This window comes from Ciconia boyciana, chromosome 1, assembly GCF_034638445.1.
Source record: "Ciconia boyciana chromosome 1, ASM3463844v1, whole genome shotgun sequence".
In the NCBI taxonomy this organism is placed as follows: Eukaryota; Metazoa; Chordata; class Aves; order Ciconiiformes; family Ciconiidae; genus Ciconia; species Ciconia boyciana.
The window spans coordinates 210,474,729-210,493,445 of record NC_132934.1 but is presented as its reverse complement, the minus strand read 5'-3'; the positions used below and the strand labels follow the sequence as shown (position 1 = coordinate 210,493,445).

The window sequence follows — 18,717 nt, the reverse complement described above, 5'->3', positions numbered from 1 at the left end:
TTGCTTGGGTGGCATAGTAACAAATTAACATAGTACATTGTTGGATTTTTAAACAATAGTAGAATAAAAGATCATTTTTGCTCCAAGGCAACTCACTGGTTCTAGAAGGGAATATATATCCTTATTAAGTAGCTCAGAAATGAGAGGAATATAATCCTCTTTTCTTCCAAAGATTATTGTTGTCTTAAGGAGACAAAAAAAAAGTGTTATTTCATGTTAGTAGCGTGTGAAATTTCTGTAGGATCAAAAAGAGAGAAAAAAACACCCCCAAAATTTCTGCTGGACACTGTCTTTTATCCACCTTTGTTGATATCAAATCCAAGCATTTGACAATCTCCTTCTGTACCCTGCCTACCCAGTACCACACATGCTGTTATCCCGTTTCATGGAGGGGCAAACAGGCATAGAAAAACTAAAGGATTAATCGAATTCACAGAGGAAATCTGTGGCAGGGATAGTAGGGAACTGGACCCACTACAAACTCAAATCCTAAAAACTAGGCTAGATTTTTTCTCCAGACAAGTATAAAGCAGTTAACATATTTTCCTTCTCCAAAGCAGTAGAAAAGGGCTCCAGAGATATAGTCAGAATGTAAGTTCTCCAGCTATCCCTGTCTGATGTACAGTCCCACAGAAATCAGGGTGGACTCCTGGCTACGCTCGTACAACGTGCAAAGTAGGACAGACAAGCAAAGAGTCAGTTCTCGTTGGATGTTCTCTGTGTTGCTGCCAGCAAAGTAGGGGAAATGAACTTCTCTGTTGTTAGGCAAATGATTTCAGTATTAGTTTGGGGCTAAAGTAACTTACTGTGTACCACAGAATTCCCCAAAGTTCGTCAGTTATAAATAGAGACAAACGTTACCTGCAACTGCTGTGCACATAAATCTAATATTCAATACATGGTTGCAAAACATACTGGAGAGCAGAATACAGGAAGACTTCAACAAATACTGTCCTATCTCACCTTTTAAGCTCATCTTGTAGCAAAAAAATAGAAGAATACCGCAAATCCTTTCACACCTGAAAGTGATGTGATTCTTTTTCTTAAGACTTCACTATCTACAAGCAAAAATCCTGAACAGGGCATGGTGCGGTAGAGACACCACACTTGATGCTCTCTCTGGAGGCCTTTCTTTGAACTTTTTCAGTCTCCTATGGTTCAGGGCAACATGAAAAGTTGTGGGAAGACTCATAATCAACTTGGTGCTCTGTAGACACAGGTCATAGACCACCTCCCCAAACCAGTACTGGAGCAGCTAAAAACATTTATTTTCGTAGGTGGGACAAACTGTGCTACACAACGTGCCTCCTTTTGACCTGACTTCCTTTTCTTCATAAAGTACTCCTTGTTTTGAGTAACAGAGCACAGATAATCTAAGATGAAGGACAGATCTGAATTGTACGGATACCAATTATTCCCCCTAGGCCTGCCAAATCTGGCTGGAGATCTAGCAAAAAAAAACCTCGAAGCAGCTGAAAGGAAGCTCAAAGGAAGGAAAATGCGAGGGTAGAGGAAACCTACCAGAACATTTGAAAACTCCTACAAAAGTTTGACTTGGTTTTGTTCCTGAAGATGGAAAGTTTCAAGGCAGGGCTCTGTAAATCCCAACCTCAGGTACTGCAACCCTTTAAAAATTATTTTAAGACTAAGTGGTGTAATATTTTTGAATCACATTTGAAAAAGTATATTAAGTATTTAAAAAAAACAAAACAAAACAAAACACAAACCACCAGCAATTCTCTACACAGAGAATTTAACAGCAGCCCAATTCTCTATGCTAATTCAGCTTCAGTCTTCTGCTTGCATATATGAATCAGAAGTTGGATATGATATTATAGAAAGGGAGAAACATCAGGAGAGGACAAGGGCAACAATACTTTTAGCTCTTTCATGAGGTATGGGGTATCTTCCCTGCACTACTGAGAATCAATATTCTCACCGTTCACTTGTAACTCACGAAACACGCATTCCTTGAAGGTTTTCCTTCTCTTTCTGTCCACATATTTAGGTCACATTCTCATTTTATATGCAGTCCCTTTGTGTACTCCTCCTTCTGCTTAAATCAGTCATTCAATCTGAAGAAAGCAACTATCTTAACATGGAATTCAATATTAGCTTCCAACTTCTCTGATAATCTCCAAAGAAAGTGTATTCATTTACAAGATTTCAGACCAAATGTTCATCTTTATTAATCTATTAATCAGTTAATTTAATCTGTTAGAATCCTGACCTCAGTAAATACAATTTTAAAAAAGACTTTTGTCAGTGTTGCTGAGTTAGAGGTTTCTTTTTGTGTTAGGCAGAATGACACATACACAGACTGGAAGGGATCTCAAGTTATCTTCCAGATTCGAGTGTTCCAGATCATCCTTCTTCTGTAGCAACATCACAACACGTATCAGTATTTTATATATTAATTAGCAACAAGCGCTTGAATGGTTGATCCTGCAAGATGCGGCATGATCGAAACTCCACAAATTTGGTCATGAATCAAGGGATTAAGGATACCTAAGTTCCTCCAAGAGATTCACAACACACTGCAACTCATGGCCAGTACAACAAGTTGCTTATTGTCATATCTGAGTCACAGTCACACAGAAGTGATGCAACATCTGCTACTAAGGCCTTCCTTATGTTGAATTATTTCGCCTTATCACAACACAGTAGGTAATATGGTCTGTAAAACCGGTCTTCTGGAGTGTAACAACGCAGCTATTTTTATCTTAAGACCTTCCACTGTTGGACTACCATGGGAACCCTGCAATAATACATAATATAATGAATAATCAACCAAAGAAACATTTGGGCCGTAACTCAGTTCTGTTCTACACAGAGTATTATGCCATGAACATCATAGAAAGAGGAGCAATAATGACAAGAAGACTTATTTTTAATACAAATCTACATGATACAGTGGTAAAAATTTCAGTTAATCATTTGAGATGTACCTCTACTAATCAAACCTCCTCTATTGACAGTTTCACAAGAAGTTCTGCAAAAGTGGAAGTTCTCCCATAAAAGTTAATAATATAGATGTCTTTCACAGGATTACTGACATTTGAGCTACAAACAAACAAAAAAAAAAAGAAAGCAAACAGAAGAACTGTGTGGTGCAAAACCCAAGTTCTTCATTGGCTCATAACCGAGAATAATCTCAGCAATGATGCTGAACTGTGGGCTGTCCAGGAAGGACAAAGGGTTGAAAGAAAAAATGTTTTGGCAAACAAAAAATCTAGAATGAGGCAAAGAGAATGCAAGAAGAGATTTGCTTGCAAATTCAAGGGGACTGTCAAGATAAGGTCTTGTGGATTAACACCCTCAGTCTTCATTAGGGAATCCTGCATATATATATATATATATCTTCCATGGCAACATAAATCTATTATTAGACATTTTTGCTACATGTAACACTCTAAAGAGCAACTCCCAAATAGCCTGGTTACAAGACAATTAAATAGCAAAAATACGCTGCATTAAGGAAAATAAAGGGTCAAGATACACAACTCCCCTCAGTGCTTAGATGTGTGGGGGAAGCAGGCTGCAGTGTGGTTGCATAAGGATCAATGAAAGCAGAATTTGGCCTCAATTAGTAGAATCTCTATCATTATGATAAACTAGCAAGGAGATACAAGCAAGTTACTGGAATATCTGGAACATGTTCCAAGCAGTGAATAAAGATTACATAAATGTGATGCACAGTACTGCACCGTAAGAAGGCAGCAACTGCAGAGACAAAAAAGTGAGGCAGCACTTTTTCTTTTCAGTCTCATTTTCAGTTATTCAATCTTTCCCCTTCTGAGAATGTATTTTCTCCACTTTGGTCTGAAACCAGAAGCTTATCTCTTGCATTAACATACATTTAACTACAGTAGAGTTATTTGAGCAGGGAACTAGAGAGGGAATAGGGAAAGAGAGACCTTTTATGCCATGACAAAATGAGCCCGATGCTCTTTCTGTTCATGGGGAACTCAAGCAACAAGAAACAGGTATTTCAGTTAATGCTGTTAAAAGCAAGATTTGAGTTCTATAATAAGGCCAGTACCGAATTTAGGACTGAATTTGTTGGTCAGATGCAAGCAAACTTGTTGGAAAAAAATACAGCCAAGCTAATCTGAAGGGAGAAATCTTGAAGTCTGCAAAGAAATTAATAATCTGGACAATTTCTCTGACTGAGCAGACACAAAACCTCCAACAATGAAGATTCTGGAGTCACATCAAGCAATTTATGAATCTTCCTTTCGTAATTCATGCCTACTACATCTTGTAGTATCTATCATGAACATGAAGATGAGAATATTCCTTTCCTCTTTGACACATTCTTTTATAAGAAATCCATGCCTTTTGGATGTTTCCCAGGCTTCTCTTCTTTAAGCAATGTAAGGCCACAAGTCAACTTTTATTAAATTATGAAAAATTGAGATTCTTTATCTGAATCATGTTCCTGAACCAGAGGTAATGAATGCATTCATGCAGTAAGACTATGATCTGCAGCGTTACAAGCAATTAAGTATCCAAAGAGATGGTTTGTCAAGACAAAAGTACTAGGAAGGGGTTTACATCTGCTAGGTCCTGGTTGAACTTACACCTCAAGAATCATATAATCACAGAATTATTCTGGTCAGAAGGGACCTCGCGATGTCTCTATTCCAACCTCCTGCTCCAAGCAGGTTCAACACCAAACTCAGACTAAGTTTGCTCAGGGTTTTGCCCAATTAGTTTTTTAAAACCTCCAGGGATGGAGATTCCACAGTGAAGAGTTCATGGTCTCATCAACAGGACTCAGACTGAGCAAAGCAGTGACATTTGACACAATGTAAATTTACCCACTAAATTTTGTAGCATAGAAGAGGCTGATTAACCTCCCCCTAGCACATCAGTGCCTTTGACTTATTTCTTCTCTCTGCGCTTCCAGGACACCACCGTGCTTTTAGTGCCTTTTTACAGGTATAGAATTAAGGATCGGAAAGATTGTCATTGAAAGACTGAGTGAGACTTAGGTACCTGAATAATTTTAAAATCCTGTGCTAAGTATCTTGTTCAAGGTCGCAGAGGATGCAATCAGAAAAGAATAAAACTGAGCCTCCTTCTTCTGTAGAAGGCTGAAGGAAAGTGAACCACTTCAGTGACAACTGAATGAAAGACTAACCTCATGCTTTCTCCTTCTTCACATCAGAAAGAAAAGATCTGGCATGAAAACATGGCGCAGTTGAGTATATTCAGGATATTCAGTCTAAGATATCATTTCATACCACAATCTGATTTCCTACAGCAACCCTTCTTGTTGTCCATCCTGTTACTTGGTAAACAATAAAATCACCTGTGGTAAATCTTTCAGTGCTGCAAGTGCGACGTTCTGAAGGAGATTTTAGGCTATCGTAGCATACAAAGAGAGAAAAAAAATCCTTAGCAGACCTCACTGAAAAACAAGATAATTTATTTTTTTATTCAAAAAATGCCATTCCTATTTGCCATTTTTTGAGTTGCCATCCCTGGAAGTATTTAAAAGACTTTTGGATGAGGTGCTTAGGGACATGGTATAGTGGTGGTCTTGGTAGTGTTAGGTTTATGGTTGGACTCAATGATCTTAAAGGTCTTTTCCAATCTATACGATTCTGTGATTCTATGACTCTGTGATTTTTTAACTGGCTGGAAAAATAAATCCATTTTCATGAAAGTATCTGTAAAAAAACTCATTCTGTTAGGACAAAAAAAAAAAAATCAACTGTTGAATTATCAATGAAGAATTTTCATCTAAATCTCAAAATTTTCAAACATCAAGAAATGACACACAGAGGCACTGCAAGCCACTTACCCATGTATGGAACAGAGAGGAGACTGGTTATGGAGATGGGCCATGGGCCAGTGGCTACACAAACCAATACAGAAAAAGAAGAGGTGCAAATATCCCCATGGAAGGTAACAGCAGCTGTAGTATGGATATACTTACTCTGTTTTCTGAAGAGACTAAAACTGGGTTCAGTTTTCCCAAGCCTTGCAAAATAATCTGTATAATTCATACGCATATACAAATATATTGAAGAGAAGGGAGAAAGCTAACTTTGGGGTCTACGGACGATATTTAGACAAACTGTAAAAAGTGAATTGTGAGAATATTTTACAGTCTTTAACATTTTCAAAATTTTTAAATTCGTTTCAGAACTTTGACCAAAAGTATCTTTTAGAATTAGCTCTTCACTTTCCTTCTCATTTTAGAAAGTCTCTAAACTTCTTTGGTATTTTTTTCCCCCACAGTTGCAGACACAGTTAGACAAACTCAAACGCATGGCCTCCCAGTCCTCATCTCCTGACCAAGACAGGGAATCTGTTGCTTGAATCATCTCACAGGTTCTGAACACGCATTATATTACTTTGTATGTGTCTTTCATTTTGAAGTATAAGAAAACCAAAAAAAGACCAGACCATGAGCTGGTACAAGGCAGAGGAACTTTGCTGATTGATACCAGCTGACAATCTGGCCCAACATGTTGACCCAAGAACATTTGCTTTATAAACAACCCACTTGCTCTGCCAGGAACGAACACAGTTTTCAAATGGATGCACTGGGCTGCAAAGCCATTAGAGATTATGGTAAAATTAAACACATCTTCATGCTTTTTCTGTCAAGAAAGTCAACATTATGAAGGATTTAAGTATTTTCATTCCTTTCTTTTTGCACTACTTTTGCTAAGATTCATTTCTTGAACACATCTGAGTCAGCCATAAGAAGAAAAAAAAAGAGAAAAGTATATCAGGTCAACTTACTTTCAAGCAAGTTCACAAAAGCTTATGGAACTGACTAGCTATGGCAATGATATCAACCACATGAAAAAATATATCCTGGATCTATGAAAAATAAAACCCAGAGGGTCTACAGCAAGTTAGGATGTGCATCGTCTGTACTTCAACCCCATGTCAACTTTCCATTGAAATCCATTCCTGAGTATGACATAGTGTTACAAAGCATCCACTTTTTCCTGGATTCTCAAATTCTGAGCAACCGTAGAGCATTTTTCAGAAAGCTGTTAACCCTTAATCTATCCCTTTGGATAGAAGTCGTTTCAAACAACTGCAATGGCGTAGCTGTAGATAACTTCACAAGACAGACCAATATCTCACTTCCCCAAATTATCTTTTTGGATTCTTCTGGTGGTGGTGGATGTTACCCTTGCTAAATCAAAATAGTCAAATCTTCATTAAAGCATTCAGATTCCAAGAATTTGTTATTAGAAAACAAAACTAAAATTATATAATTACAATGATTTACACAGAACGGAGGATCCACGAGGATGACAAAGACTGAAAACAACTAAGACTTATCAAAAGAATTCCTTCAGCAAATATGTATCACAATAACTGGATTAGAAAGAATTTGCCAGCACGAGCCCATAAGCTTGGCTAACATTCTGATGACAAAAAGTTGAGCTCCAGTCATCTGTTGAGCATGTTTGTGTTCCTGCGAGACTGCCTGCAGCTGGGAACACCAGGAGGGAGGAGAGGAGGGGGAAGGATAGCTGTCCCACACTTGACTGGCTTTTTCTTCTCAACACTGTTCACTTTCTACTCCTAAACAACTGTCAACAGTACCCCAGTAATTTCCTACTTGATCTTTCCCCACTTTGCAGCGTTAACAGGCAGTTTGTGTCATCCTTGATTAGCAAATGCATTCTGTCCCTTTCCCAACTCCCAGCATCCCAATTTCCAAGGCGAAAAGTAATGTCCGGGTCACTCACCCCTAACATCTGATGCAAATAATAATACTGCAGCCCTCGATAATAGAGCAGGAAGGTTTTCCAGAAGAGCCATACATTGAGTGAGAGCCAGAAAAACTAAAATGAAACAGAAACAAGAGATTGTAAGTGAAAGTTACGTGTGCAAACTTTTCAGTGTTAATTTCATTCATAAAACTCACATGCCTGTAGTTTCATAAACATATGTGAATGGAATGGGAAAACAAACTTCAAGCATTTAGCACAAAGTATTTTAAAATATTAAAAAGAATAGACCCTATGTGAGAAATTTTCACTTTAATTGAACTTCACAAAACTTTACCTTTGTGACTTCAGACTACTGAGAGCTGGCAAAACCCTCCCCATACAAAACGCTACTCCAAATCTTTAGTTAGGTATTAACTAAAGACTCAGTTAAAGACTCAAAGAATTAAAACTAGCAACAAAGAGACAAAGACAAAGGCAGGGAGAACTTGACCTCCAAGAAGATGCAACTTCCCCCCCCAAACTTTCCCAAAGAGGATCTAACAAAGAGCAAGCACACGCACAACGTGTGCCGAGTCCCAGCAGGACACGAACGCCTGCATTGTCCCCGGGCCGTGGCACACGCGTGTGCCGCTGCCAGCCGCACACCGGCGCGGAGCACATCCCGACCACCCGCGCACCTCCATCCCTAACGCCGACCTGCCCCCGAGCACCTCACGCCGAGCACGGCTGGGACCTCCCGCTCCGTGCCCGGGGCGAGCGTGCGAACCGCCCCGACCCCGGGGCTCCTCGGTGCCCCGCCGAGCCAGCCGCCAGCCGGGCCGGCCCCGGCCGCTACCAGCACCCCCGCGCCCACCTCCCGAGCCTCCCCCGCAGGTCAGCCCCGCCGAGGGGACCCCCCCGGGGGCAGCCCCCTACCAGAAAGAGGTGTTTGCTCCCCTCATTGGCCAGCCAGCTCCTCCAGGACAGAGCCATGGTGCGGGACGCCTGCGGGCAGGACCCGGGGGGGACGGGGGGGCGACGGGCGGGCGAGCGAGCCCTCCTTTTCAGCTGGGCTCAGCCGGTCCTCCCCTCTCCCCACCCCTCACCCCCCGCCCTGTCTTCCGGCCGCCGGGGCGTTGCGCTCCGGCCCCGCCGCGCCGCGCTCCAGCCGCCCCCGGCTCCGCCGCGGCTCCCGGGCGCGCTGCGGCCCGCGGGCGCTGCCCCTTTGTCTGCCGCCGGCCGCGCTTCGTGCGGGCACTGCCCGCGGGGCTCCCCGGGGACCCGCAGCCGAGCCGGGGCCAGCCCCGAACGGGCTCTGGGTGGCCAGGGCCTCTGCCGCGGAGCGATGTGGCCGGCTCCTCGCATCCCCCCACCTTGAAAAGCGCGTTTCCCCACGGAGAATCCCGTCCGTGGGCTTCCCCCGTGCCCCAACCCCCCCGCCCCGGCTGAAATGCGATACAAAAAGCAGGAGGGAGCGCGGGAGCAGCCGTGCGTGCAACTGTACTGCAACTCGGGGGAAAACAAAGAGGCTGTCCAAGAAACCACTGCTGGGGCTGTTCATGAGGTCCTCGAAAGCTAGGAAGGGCCGGATCGCGGAATTACGATTTGGTCCTGCTCCATCAGGTGTCCTGGGGGGCACGGGAAGAGGCAGGCTCCTGTGCCCAGCACGAAGCGAGCGGCTGCTGGCACAGCGAGTGCATAACCATGCCGCAGCGACAAGAAGGGGTGCTATGGGCACCTCCGCACCACAGTGTCCCAAGTTCTGATTGCTGTGCTTTGCAACCAGTCTGCTTTTTGTGGTGGTCTTCATGGTTTGGGTTGGTTTGGTTTGTCTTTTTTTTGAGGGGGAGTTGCACCAAATACTGATTTTTATATTAAGAAAAAGCTTTATAAAACACCTTGTTGCTAGCAGCTTTTAAATACAACACCCTCATGAGTCACCGGGGAGCTTCCACTCTAAACCACACATTGTGGTGCACATGGCTGCTCCCTGAGATAGCAGCAGCAATGACAGCTGGCAGAAGAACAAGGCTGTTTTTCCAGGAGATGCCAAGTCCAAGGAGCAGTGCCGAGAAGTCTCATCCAGTCCAGCTTGAGCTGGCTGTCTTTCTTACAACTCGGAAAGTTGCCATTTTTTTGTGTTCCTTATGAGCCACATACCAAGGGTCCAGGGAAAACTGGGAGGAAGCTAAGTACCATCTTTCTCCAGTTCCATATAAAGATGGAGGGAGTGTCTGACCCATATGTGGCCCTAAGCGTAAAGAGTACGAGTAGGGCATGGCTCCTGTGAAACTCAGTTGGGGGTGCTTTGGCTGCGGCAGGAGTCCTGTCTCAGAAAGTGGCAGGATTTCTGCAGCTTTATGAGGTGCCAGGTGAAGTTTTGCAACAGCAGGACAGAGGATTACAGCTATTTTGTATCATCAAATGACACTAAAAGAAGAACTAGTGAAAGGGAAAATACATATGTTTAATTTAAAGCTCACCAGAACCATAGTTTGATGCCAAAGCAGCTCTAACAGCAGAAGAAATAGTATAGTTTATTTATCTTGTTTGCTATTTCCATTCACTTCCTCATTTCTGTTGGAATATAAAGAGAAATGGAAGCTGCTTACAGAGAACCAGATGATGAAAATTCTCTAGACAAGCATGTCAAAGCTGGAATGACAGAAAACAAAACTTGCAGGATATGTCATGCCTAATAACGTGGGGCCTCGGCCAAAGCTGAAGCCGCAGCAAGCACAAACAAAACCAAAATAATTTGCCCATGCCATATGCTATACTTCAAAATACCCATAGAAATGTCTCTGAAAAATCAGCTTATGCAGGATTTGACTGCCCACTCACATGAAGCTGATGACTCATGCACCAGCGACTGTACCTCACTGCCCACTTACCAAGCGCCGTAATGCATGTGGAGTACATGACTCATGTTCCAGTCGACATTGGATCCTACATCATATCTAGGTACAGAGTAAGGAGTGCGTTTTTGTAGAAAACATCCCCTTTTTCTTTCTCCCTGGAAACAACAAAGGGTTTTGAATCAGTATCCCAAGAAGAGGCTGGCAGAGACCAGTGCCACACTAATACAACTGCGTCCTTCCTCCATAGAAAAGGCTGCATTTGCAAGTGGCTAAATCATGCCTTCCCAGGGGTCTCTGGAAGTTTTCTGTCTTCTTTGTCTGTTTTAAACTGTCCCAGCCGTATGTGAGCATATGTTTTAAACTGCTTGGTAAGAGTACTCAGAAATGGCCATAGGTGGTAGTTATAACCTGCATAATTAGAAAAGTTATAATATGACTCTCAAACATCATTTGAGCACCAGTTCATCTCTTCTCTGCTTCCTCAACATCCATTCTCTGGTTATGACAATCTTTGTGCTTCGTTCTGCCAGCTGGACAGACCGCTGCCACGGCAGGCAGTCCCTCTTAGAGAATGAGCACAGTCTTTCTCTGATAAGGTTGCTTCTGCGTCAGCAAAGTCACCCTGACTGCACACTCGCCTTTCAAGTCTACTTCCCATCAACATCCACAACACTCAAATCTACTCTCCCAGAGCTTATTCGGGTACTTTACAACACTGCTGATTGTTGTAGTTAATGTTACAGACATGGCTTAAAAGGTTTCTGGTGCCTGAATTTTGCTTATGTATCTGAGAGTGATCAAGAGCCAAATCACCTAAACTTCTAGGTGTCTCCATCTCTCAGAACATCACGATCACCCTGCAAGTTCCTGCAGGGTGACTGCACATGTTGGGAGCACAATACTGTGTCCTTCCAGTCTCGGGAGCGATCCAGGCACCTCGTCTATCCTTGCAATCTAGATTTAGGCAGACAGGCCCTTAAATTCTGCCTGCATCCCTGAGGGGGTTGATCCAGTGTGCCTTCTGGGAGTATTTACCCTTAACACTGAGCTCATGGGAGGAGAAGGAAATGTTGGCACTGATTTCATTAGAGAGAACAGGAAAAGTGCAGTTTCTGCATAATAGTTGAGTGATTAGAGCACTTGCCCAACAGTGGGAGAGCTGGACCTTTCTCAAAGAACTGAAGCCATTGCGTTCACATCCCAGGAAAGTTTCCTAACCGCTGCCCTTCACCAGGGTCAAGGAAGGAACCAATCTCCAAGTGAGCCACTGTGCAGCCAGGAATGCAAGAGAGAGAGGTCAAAGAAAATCAGAAAGGGATGCTGGCCAAGTGGTAACAGCACACATCTAAGGAAGGGAGAGGATCATCTAGGAAAAGGAGATTTGGGATGCTAGTTCATTTTTTGTTTCCATTGGAAGAAAAAATGTGGAGCAAATTTCAAAATTCAAAATGCTCAGGAGAAAACTGCAATCACAGAAGAAAACAGAAACAGAAAGGTTTCCCCACAAATGAACGTCTTGTATTTCTTAGACACTTTCTTATTAAACTTAAGCTACATGCTCTTTGCCTTTATAATTTTTCCTATAACTCTAGTGTGTAGTCACAACATAAGGGTAAAATAGCAATCAAAATGTATGTTACTCTTAAGATCCGTGCCATGTGAGTAATATCCTGTGCAATGGCATATGGCTTTTATGGCATTACATGTTGTGTCATTTCTTTCCTTTTTTGAAACTGGATCTTTACATTTGCTGCATACCACAAGATCAACTTGCTTTCTTGTATGCTCCCTGATGGACTCGGAGGCCTCCCTAGGGTGAAATGCTTCTCCAGAGTTGGGTGACAGCCAAGTTTATCAATTTCAGTGAAGCCGCAGTGATTCATGGTAATGCATTATTTACTGCTGCCGTAGTGTCTAGGAGCGTTAGGCATGGCCCACACTTTACCTTACCAGAAAAGTAAAATTTATGCCCAAAGACTTCAAATGAAAAGTCAAACAATGACAGATGGAGAGCTGACCCTTGATTCTCATAGACACAGCAAAAAGGGCAGCGAGGCACGAGTGCACTGGTAGCATTAGCAGGCTGTGTTTTGCTTCCATTGAAACTCTCTCCTAAACCAAGCCATTCAGCCACTGCTCAGCTCCATGCTACAAGTTCAAAAATATGACAGGAGGTCCTACAGTATTTTGTCCTCAAATAACCTCCTACACATTCCCATTTCAAACAAAAAAGATAGTATGACAACTCCAACACACGGCAACATCGTTCATCACAAAAGAATGCAAGCACATGGCACATGGGGAAAATGTGTATAATAAATACAGCTGGAGTGCATTCCATGACAATTTGTTGTCAGTTATATTTATTTTTGCAGAGAAAATAAATATATAAAAATAAATATAACAATGTCAGTTATATTTATTTTTGCAACTGTTTGTAAGATTTTCTTGAACTTATTACAGAATTGAACCACATATCTACGGATCATTAACATGCAGCACCTCGTACCTTCTAAAAGGTTTTAGGTCTGATCCACCTTCCACTGAAAGTATGGGCCTTTCCTTGATTTTGCCATGAGAGGGACCACATCTGAGAATAGTACAAGGGTTAAAACATATGTTGTATCGATTTTAGAGGTTAAAGGAACTATTATATTCCCCCAAACTGTCATTCCAGATATTCTTAACCAATTATTTCTGTATTTGGCCAATCAACTCTTTTTGAGCTTGAGCAGTTCTTTTTAAAAAAAATTGCTAGCCTTATTTTAAAACCTTTGAAGAGGGAAATAAACACAACCTACCAAGCTAAATGATCCCTTAATTCATTATTCTTTGCTTTCTTTTTTTGTGGATGCACCATATTTTTAGACCAAACAGGACTAAAACCATTTTGGGAGCAGAGGCATTATCGTGTATTTTACTGTTACACAGAAATGAATCCACCCTAAAAAATCCCTTTTCTCTTCAGTTCATATAACCTACCTTCAAGTCACCTTTTTAACTTTTTCCTGATTAACTGAATAGACTGTGCATTTAGTTCTTAATTCTTCCCTCCGAGACAAGGTTTCCAGAGTTAGAGGGATTTTAGTAGACATTTCATCTTCTTTTCTGAAGAGGAAACCCCTTCTTTTTATACAACAGTCCAAAACCAGGCTCACTAATAGGTAGGAGTACAAGTATCTTAATACATTACAGGATACTCCTCTGCTTATATGCCAAGTTACTGCATTTGCCAATTTAGCTACAGCACTGCACTGAAGATTATTAATGCTTCCAGACCATGAATAAAAGCTATTGGACAGAGCTGGTGTGGAAAAAAAGTTACTGAACAATCACACTAACACACTACTGCTGAATAACAATCCCTTGTGATATGCTCTTAATAAAAAAGTGATATCCTTCAAAGAGAGGCCAGAGCTTTAGTGGAATCATATTAATGATTCTGAGTCTTGGAACAATCCATGAAATAAGTAAAAGCTGGGCAAGAAATGCTTCATATCAGCACAGTCACTTCTCAGGTAGAAGGGGAGAGCTGGTTAAGAGTGTGCAGCAATAATTTAAGACAAGAAATAAAACATTCTTTTACATCTCTGGTAGCTTGCATCCCAAGGTGACGTAGTGCATGCTAACGTTGTGCCAGGGCATCCTGATTCAGTGCCAGAACACAAAGGTTAGTGCCAAATAATCTGCAGTATCCAAGTTTCCCAGGGGTCTCATCAAGAACATGTCAGTCCCAGTTAACTGAAAAATTTTAAATAATTACAGTACAAACTACAGTTCTTATAGTTTACAGAGCATAGTTTACAGAAACTCTTAAAGTCTACAGGACAACATCCAACAACATGCTTATGCAAGCATCATAAATGTCAACATTGTGTAAACATTCATAATTCCTCAATTCTTGGAAAAACTTTTCCTCAGAAGAGTGTAAAGTTAAAAGCATCAAGACTGCATATCTGAGACACTGGCACGTTCTTCTGCATTAACGCTGCCAAACTGGTGTTTGCACTCGTACTACAAAGTTAGCAGGGCAGAAAAAAAATTGGAATGGCAAGGGCAAAGGGGGACACGAAGCTCGAAGCTAACAAAGGAGCTCTGAGGACTAAAGCTGACTTTTATCCATGATCAAAAAGTAAAATCAGGAAAGCACTTTTGATACAGAAGGAGAAAAAGTGACCAAATTTTGGTCAGATATTCCAGATACTAGAAATTCTCACCCAAGAAAGAGTTCATTCTTTGTCTATTCACATTGTCACACCTCAGAATCCTCTTTAAAAAGTGCCTTGGCCAACTTTATTACTGTTATTTAATCTGGGGTTACATCTGTCTTCATAAAGCTTGCTCAAATCACTCGTGTAGACTACTTCTATGGAAGTTCACTGCTGTCTCCACATTTGAGAAGGAAATTCCCATGGGAATGCAGAAAAGAGCTATTCAGATATTTCTCCCGTAATTACTGTGTCTTAAAAAGTTTGCCTTCTGAAAGATGCCTTTAGACTGCCTTCAGGATGCGTCTTGCTGCCTGAACAGGTAGGGAATCTGAAGTGTAATACATGCTATTGCCAGAGATACGAAAATCTCCAAATGCCTACATGCAGATGAAAGGTTGTAACAGCACCAGGAAAAAACAAACAAACAAACAAAAAGAAAAACCACAAAAACCCATAAGCAATGACTGGAACCTGCCAGGCCAGTAGTACAAACTTAAGGCAGAAAAGTTGACTGTGCCAGACAGCTGCACTTGCTGGGGAGTTGAGGAGTAATGCAAGTATGGTGAAAGTGCAAGATCTTAGCTTGGAGAGAAATGGTGGTATGGGATTCAGTCAGACAAAGAAACTACAGTTGGCAGTAACAGTGTAAACACTAATGAGGGAAAGCACTCTACCACTCTTTAAATAAAGGGGAACACCAGTACGTGAATAAATATTTATACCCTGTTCACAATTAAATTTAGCTTGGAAACTAGATGAGGTGCAGCGAAGTGCTGGAACAGCTTTCCAGTAAGAGTAATGGGGAAAAAAAAAAGAACTTGTTAAATTTTAGAGCTCTATTGTTTTATGAAAAGGACTGTATAATATCTTCCAGAGTAAGTGGAAGACTGTTAAATGATCCAATTTCAGAAAACGTCTTCCAGTCCAAACACACCTTCCAGCAATCATTACAATGACCAGGGACTGCCACCCAGGACTCCCAAAAGTCAGGCACTGTCCTGACTTCACCACTCCTTCCATTTTTAGTAGGAGTTTTTTGGGTCAGAATTTCTAAGTTATTTCTGATGTTTTATTTTCAATTTAATATTGAACACAATGTTTCTGTCTTTTTCTTTTAATTAAAATCCTCTTGAACTTTCCTGAGAATGAGCCTATTATTGTCACAATTATGGGGTCTTACTCCAAGATTCAACTATTTTTGTAGAAGTAATACTTAATATTCCTACTTGGCAATTAACTCATATTCCTTGCTTCATACAACCTACAGAGTCAATCTCACAATGTTAGAGGATCCCCACCCCCTGTTCAGTTTGATGAAGCCCAACGACATGTGGAACTTTCTGCGGATCATGTTGCATTTAATGCTAAGACAAGGTAAATAGTATCAGGCAAGATAGTTTAGAGAAGAAAGATTGTGAACATTATGGAGAAGATTATAGGGGATAGACTCGAATCCCCTTTTTTATTCAATTAGGCTGTCATCCAGTAAAGGTCTTAGACACACATTTAACTTGAAAAAAACCAAGCACTGAGGTCCAGTCTGACTTTGCTTATGCAAAGTCACTGACTTTGCAGTTAAGTAAAGGGATTTCTTTGCTCTGTGAGGGCTTTCAGCACATATGTAAGCGCTTTGTTGAATCAAAGTCTTGCACAGGAGTAAATGAGAAGCAACATTACTGAAGTGCGTGGAATTCTGTCAGTTAGGCTGGGAACAAAATATGGCTGGTATTTCTCCTTGTTCTCCTCTCAGTATTCTGAGTAAGCAGAGCCAGTTTTATTAGAGACAGCCATTATGATAAACCTTGACACAAAATGCTGCTGGCTTGAGAACCCTAATTTTAAATGCATTTAAAGTTTAATAACACATTTATGTGTTATTGAATATCTAGAGGTTTATGATTTGCTTGCATAGATAGATATGCTTGTAACTGATGCTATGATTTTTTTTTCAGACCCTGCCCTTCTTTGGCAAAGTACCTAGGTAGAAAGTTAGGACAAGTCTTAGTTATCTGAAGCTATTTTGGGCTTTCTTACTAGACAGTCTTCTGGGAGAAGCTGAAGGTCTCCTCACTGTATAATAAGGACTTAGAGTTAATGTTCTTTATTCCTCTGGAGCCACAAGCATTGCACAAACCCTTGCGAATTAATGAAACACAGTTTCTGGTGAGGCTACTTAAACTGAACCAACCAACAGCATCATTAAAGGTGGGTCTTGAGTTTGTGTGAGAGCAATTCCACAACTGAGAAATAAATACTCTTGCACAGCATTCACACCTCTCAGCTCTGTAGGAAGTGAACTATTTCCACAACCTTTTAGTATCCCTCCCCGACCATGTCTTATGACAGCACTGTTCTCTTTTTCCTTATTTATGTGGTGCCTCTGAAAAATTCACTGCAGTCACCTTTCTGTATTGCAGGTCCAAAACATGTTTGCCAAAGGCATGCCAAAACATGCTTCCCCCTGAGAACAGTGCCACTGTGGATTATGTTAAGCCTCACTGAAACTAAGGGCTGTAACCAAACTCACTTCCCTCATTTCTCTCACTTAAGCCGAAGAAGTCACTGAGGTCCGTCAATGAAAAAGGTTGTTGAAAAGAAATATCCCCAGAAAAGATGCACATTACTGCTCCAAAAGGCAAGTGCGCCAAAACTGAATTTATTACAGGGCAGAGTTTGCTACATATTGATTAAGAAGAGCAAAGTTTACATTTGCACGTGAAAGTATTGCAAGGTAAAAACAAAAGAAACAAATGGCCGAAATTGAAAAGCTGGAACTCCTTGAATAATAGTATCAAGATTTGTAGCTGATGAAAAAAGCATGGAGTACACACAAAGATAATCTTTTTTGTTACTAGATCCCTTGCTAGGAAAATATAAATGTACATTCTTTATGAACACACACTTTTTACAAATACTTATGGTATCAGGAAGTGCTTGGTTTCTTCATGCATATTTTCTTCAAACATTTTTTCTTTCTGCAAGTCTAGCTCCACTAATTAAAAAAATAAAGGAACAGTGTAGATAACAGTGACATGGTTTCTTCAATTCATGTACATTCAAAATTAATTGTTCAGTAATTCCAATTTTCATCTCAGGGTAAATACATAAGATATAACTAACTGGAAAAAAATGCTCTTGTTACCCCAAGTAAGAATTCTTCTATCATTATTCATCCTTTTTGTTTAAAGTATTATGAACACTTTATAAACTAGAATAGATGAATAATATCTATTTTCAATTAGGCTGGGCTTTTGGAATTACAACTGTAATTCCTCCTTACTTGGTAATTTGTTGCCTAAAAGCAGTTTCACTCTTTAAATGTTATTAAAAAGCAAAAGTTTTTTCTCTCACATACACAATTTGAAGCACATTAAATCATTTAAATGATGAATGATATACCAAGTATTCCTGAGCAGATTTTTGGATGTTCTTTTTATTGCCCTGTACCCTCAGTGGAATTTAAGCTATCATCATCTACTTTGGAAGCCAAAAAAGTGAATTGCAGTATCAACTAAACAGTTAATATTAATTAATTTTAAAGAATTTAGAGTGGAAAGATTTATAAAGGTGTTTAAAATCCAAAGGTCAGTAAACAGCATCATTTTTCAATAATTTAATACAAAGCAAATTCTGCTATTTGATTAAGAGACGCTAGGGGAAGGTGAAATACGCTTGCCAGGAATTTAATGCATTTACATTTTCCTGCCAATAAAGGTAACCGACTGACATCAGAGACAAAAAGAAATAAACAAACAAGATATAGTCAATTCTCTGTGAAAATGAAAAACATTTTTCTGTAATTAAATTGCTTCCCAAAGGAAATAAATTTTTCAGTTCAATGCCAGAGTCTTTCATCAGATAACATTCCCCAGCATCTACAAGGAGAGTGCTGGAACACTAAGGTACTGGCATTTTTTAGTATGTAAATCCATAAGATTTTATTTGACAAGA

At 40.7% G+C, this 18,717-nt stretch overlaps 1 protein-coding gene across 16 annotated transcripts in view; it reads right to left on the bottom strand.

Annotated features, from left to right (window-relative positions):
* NOX4 (NADPH oxidase 4) overlaps window positions 1-8,808 on the bottom strand; it is a 176,180-nt gene extending 167,372 nt beyond the window's left edge. For 5 of the 16 annotated variants that reach the window (XR_012040495.1, XR_012040496.1, XM_072850752.1 and 2 more), the window contains exons 1-2: window positions 8,631-8,803; window positions 7,731-7,826 (exon numbers count right to left, since the gene is read on the bottom strand). Coding sequence is in view for 14 of the 16 variants with exons in the window: in XM_072850752.1 (XP_072706853.1) it covers window positions 7,731-7,826; window positions 8,631-8,687 (153 nt within the window). In the remaining 2 variants the exon portion in view is untranslated. Of the gene's footprint in view, window positions 1-7,730; window positions 7,827-8,425; window positions 8,540-8,630 lie in introns of those variants that run through there. The other 11 variants (XM_072850758.1, XM_072850759.1, XM_072850757.1 and 8 more) reach the window with 9 other exon arrangements.
* Window positions 8,809-18,717: the final 9,909 nt, after the last annotated feature.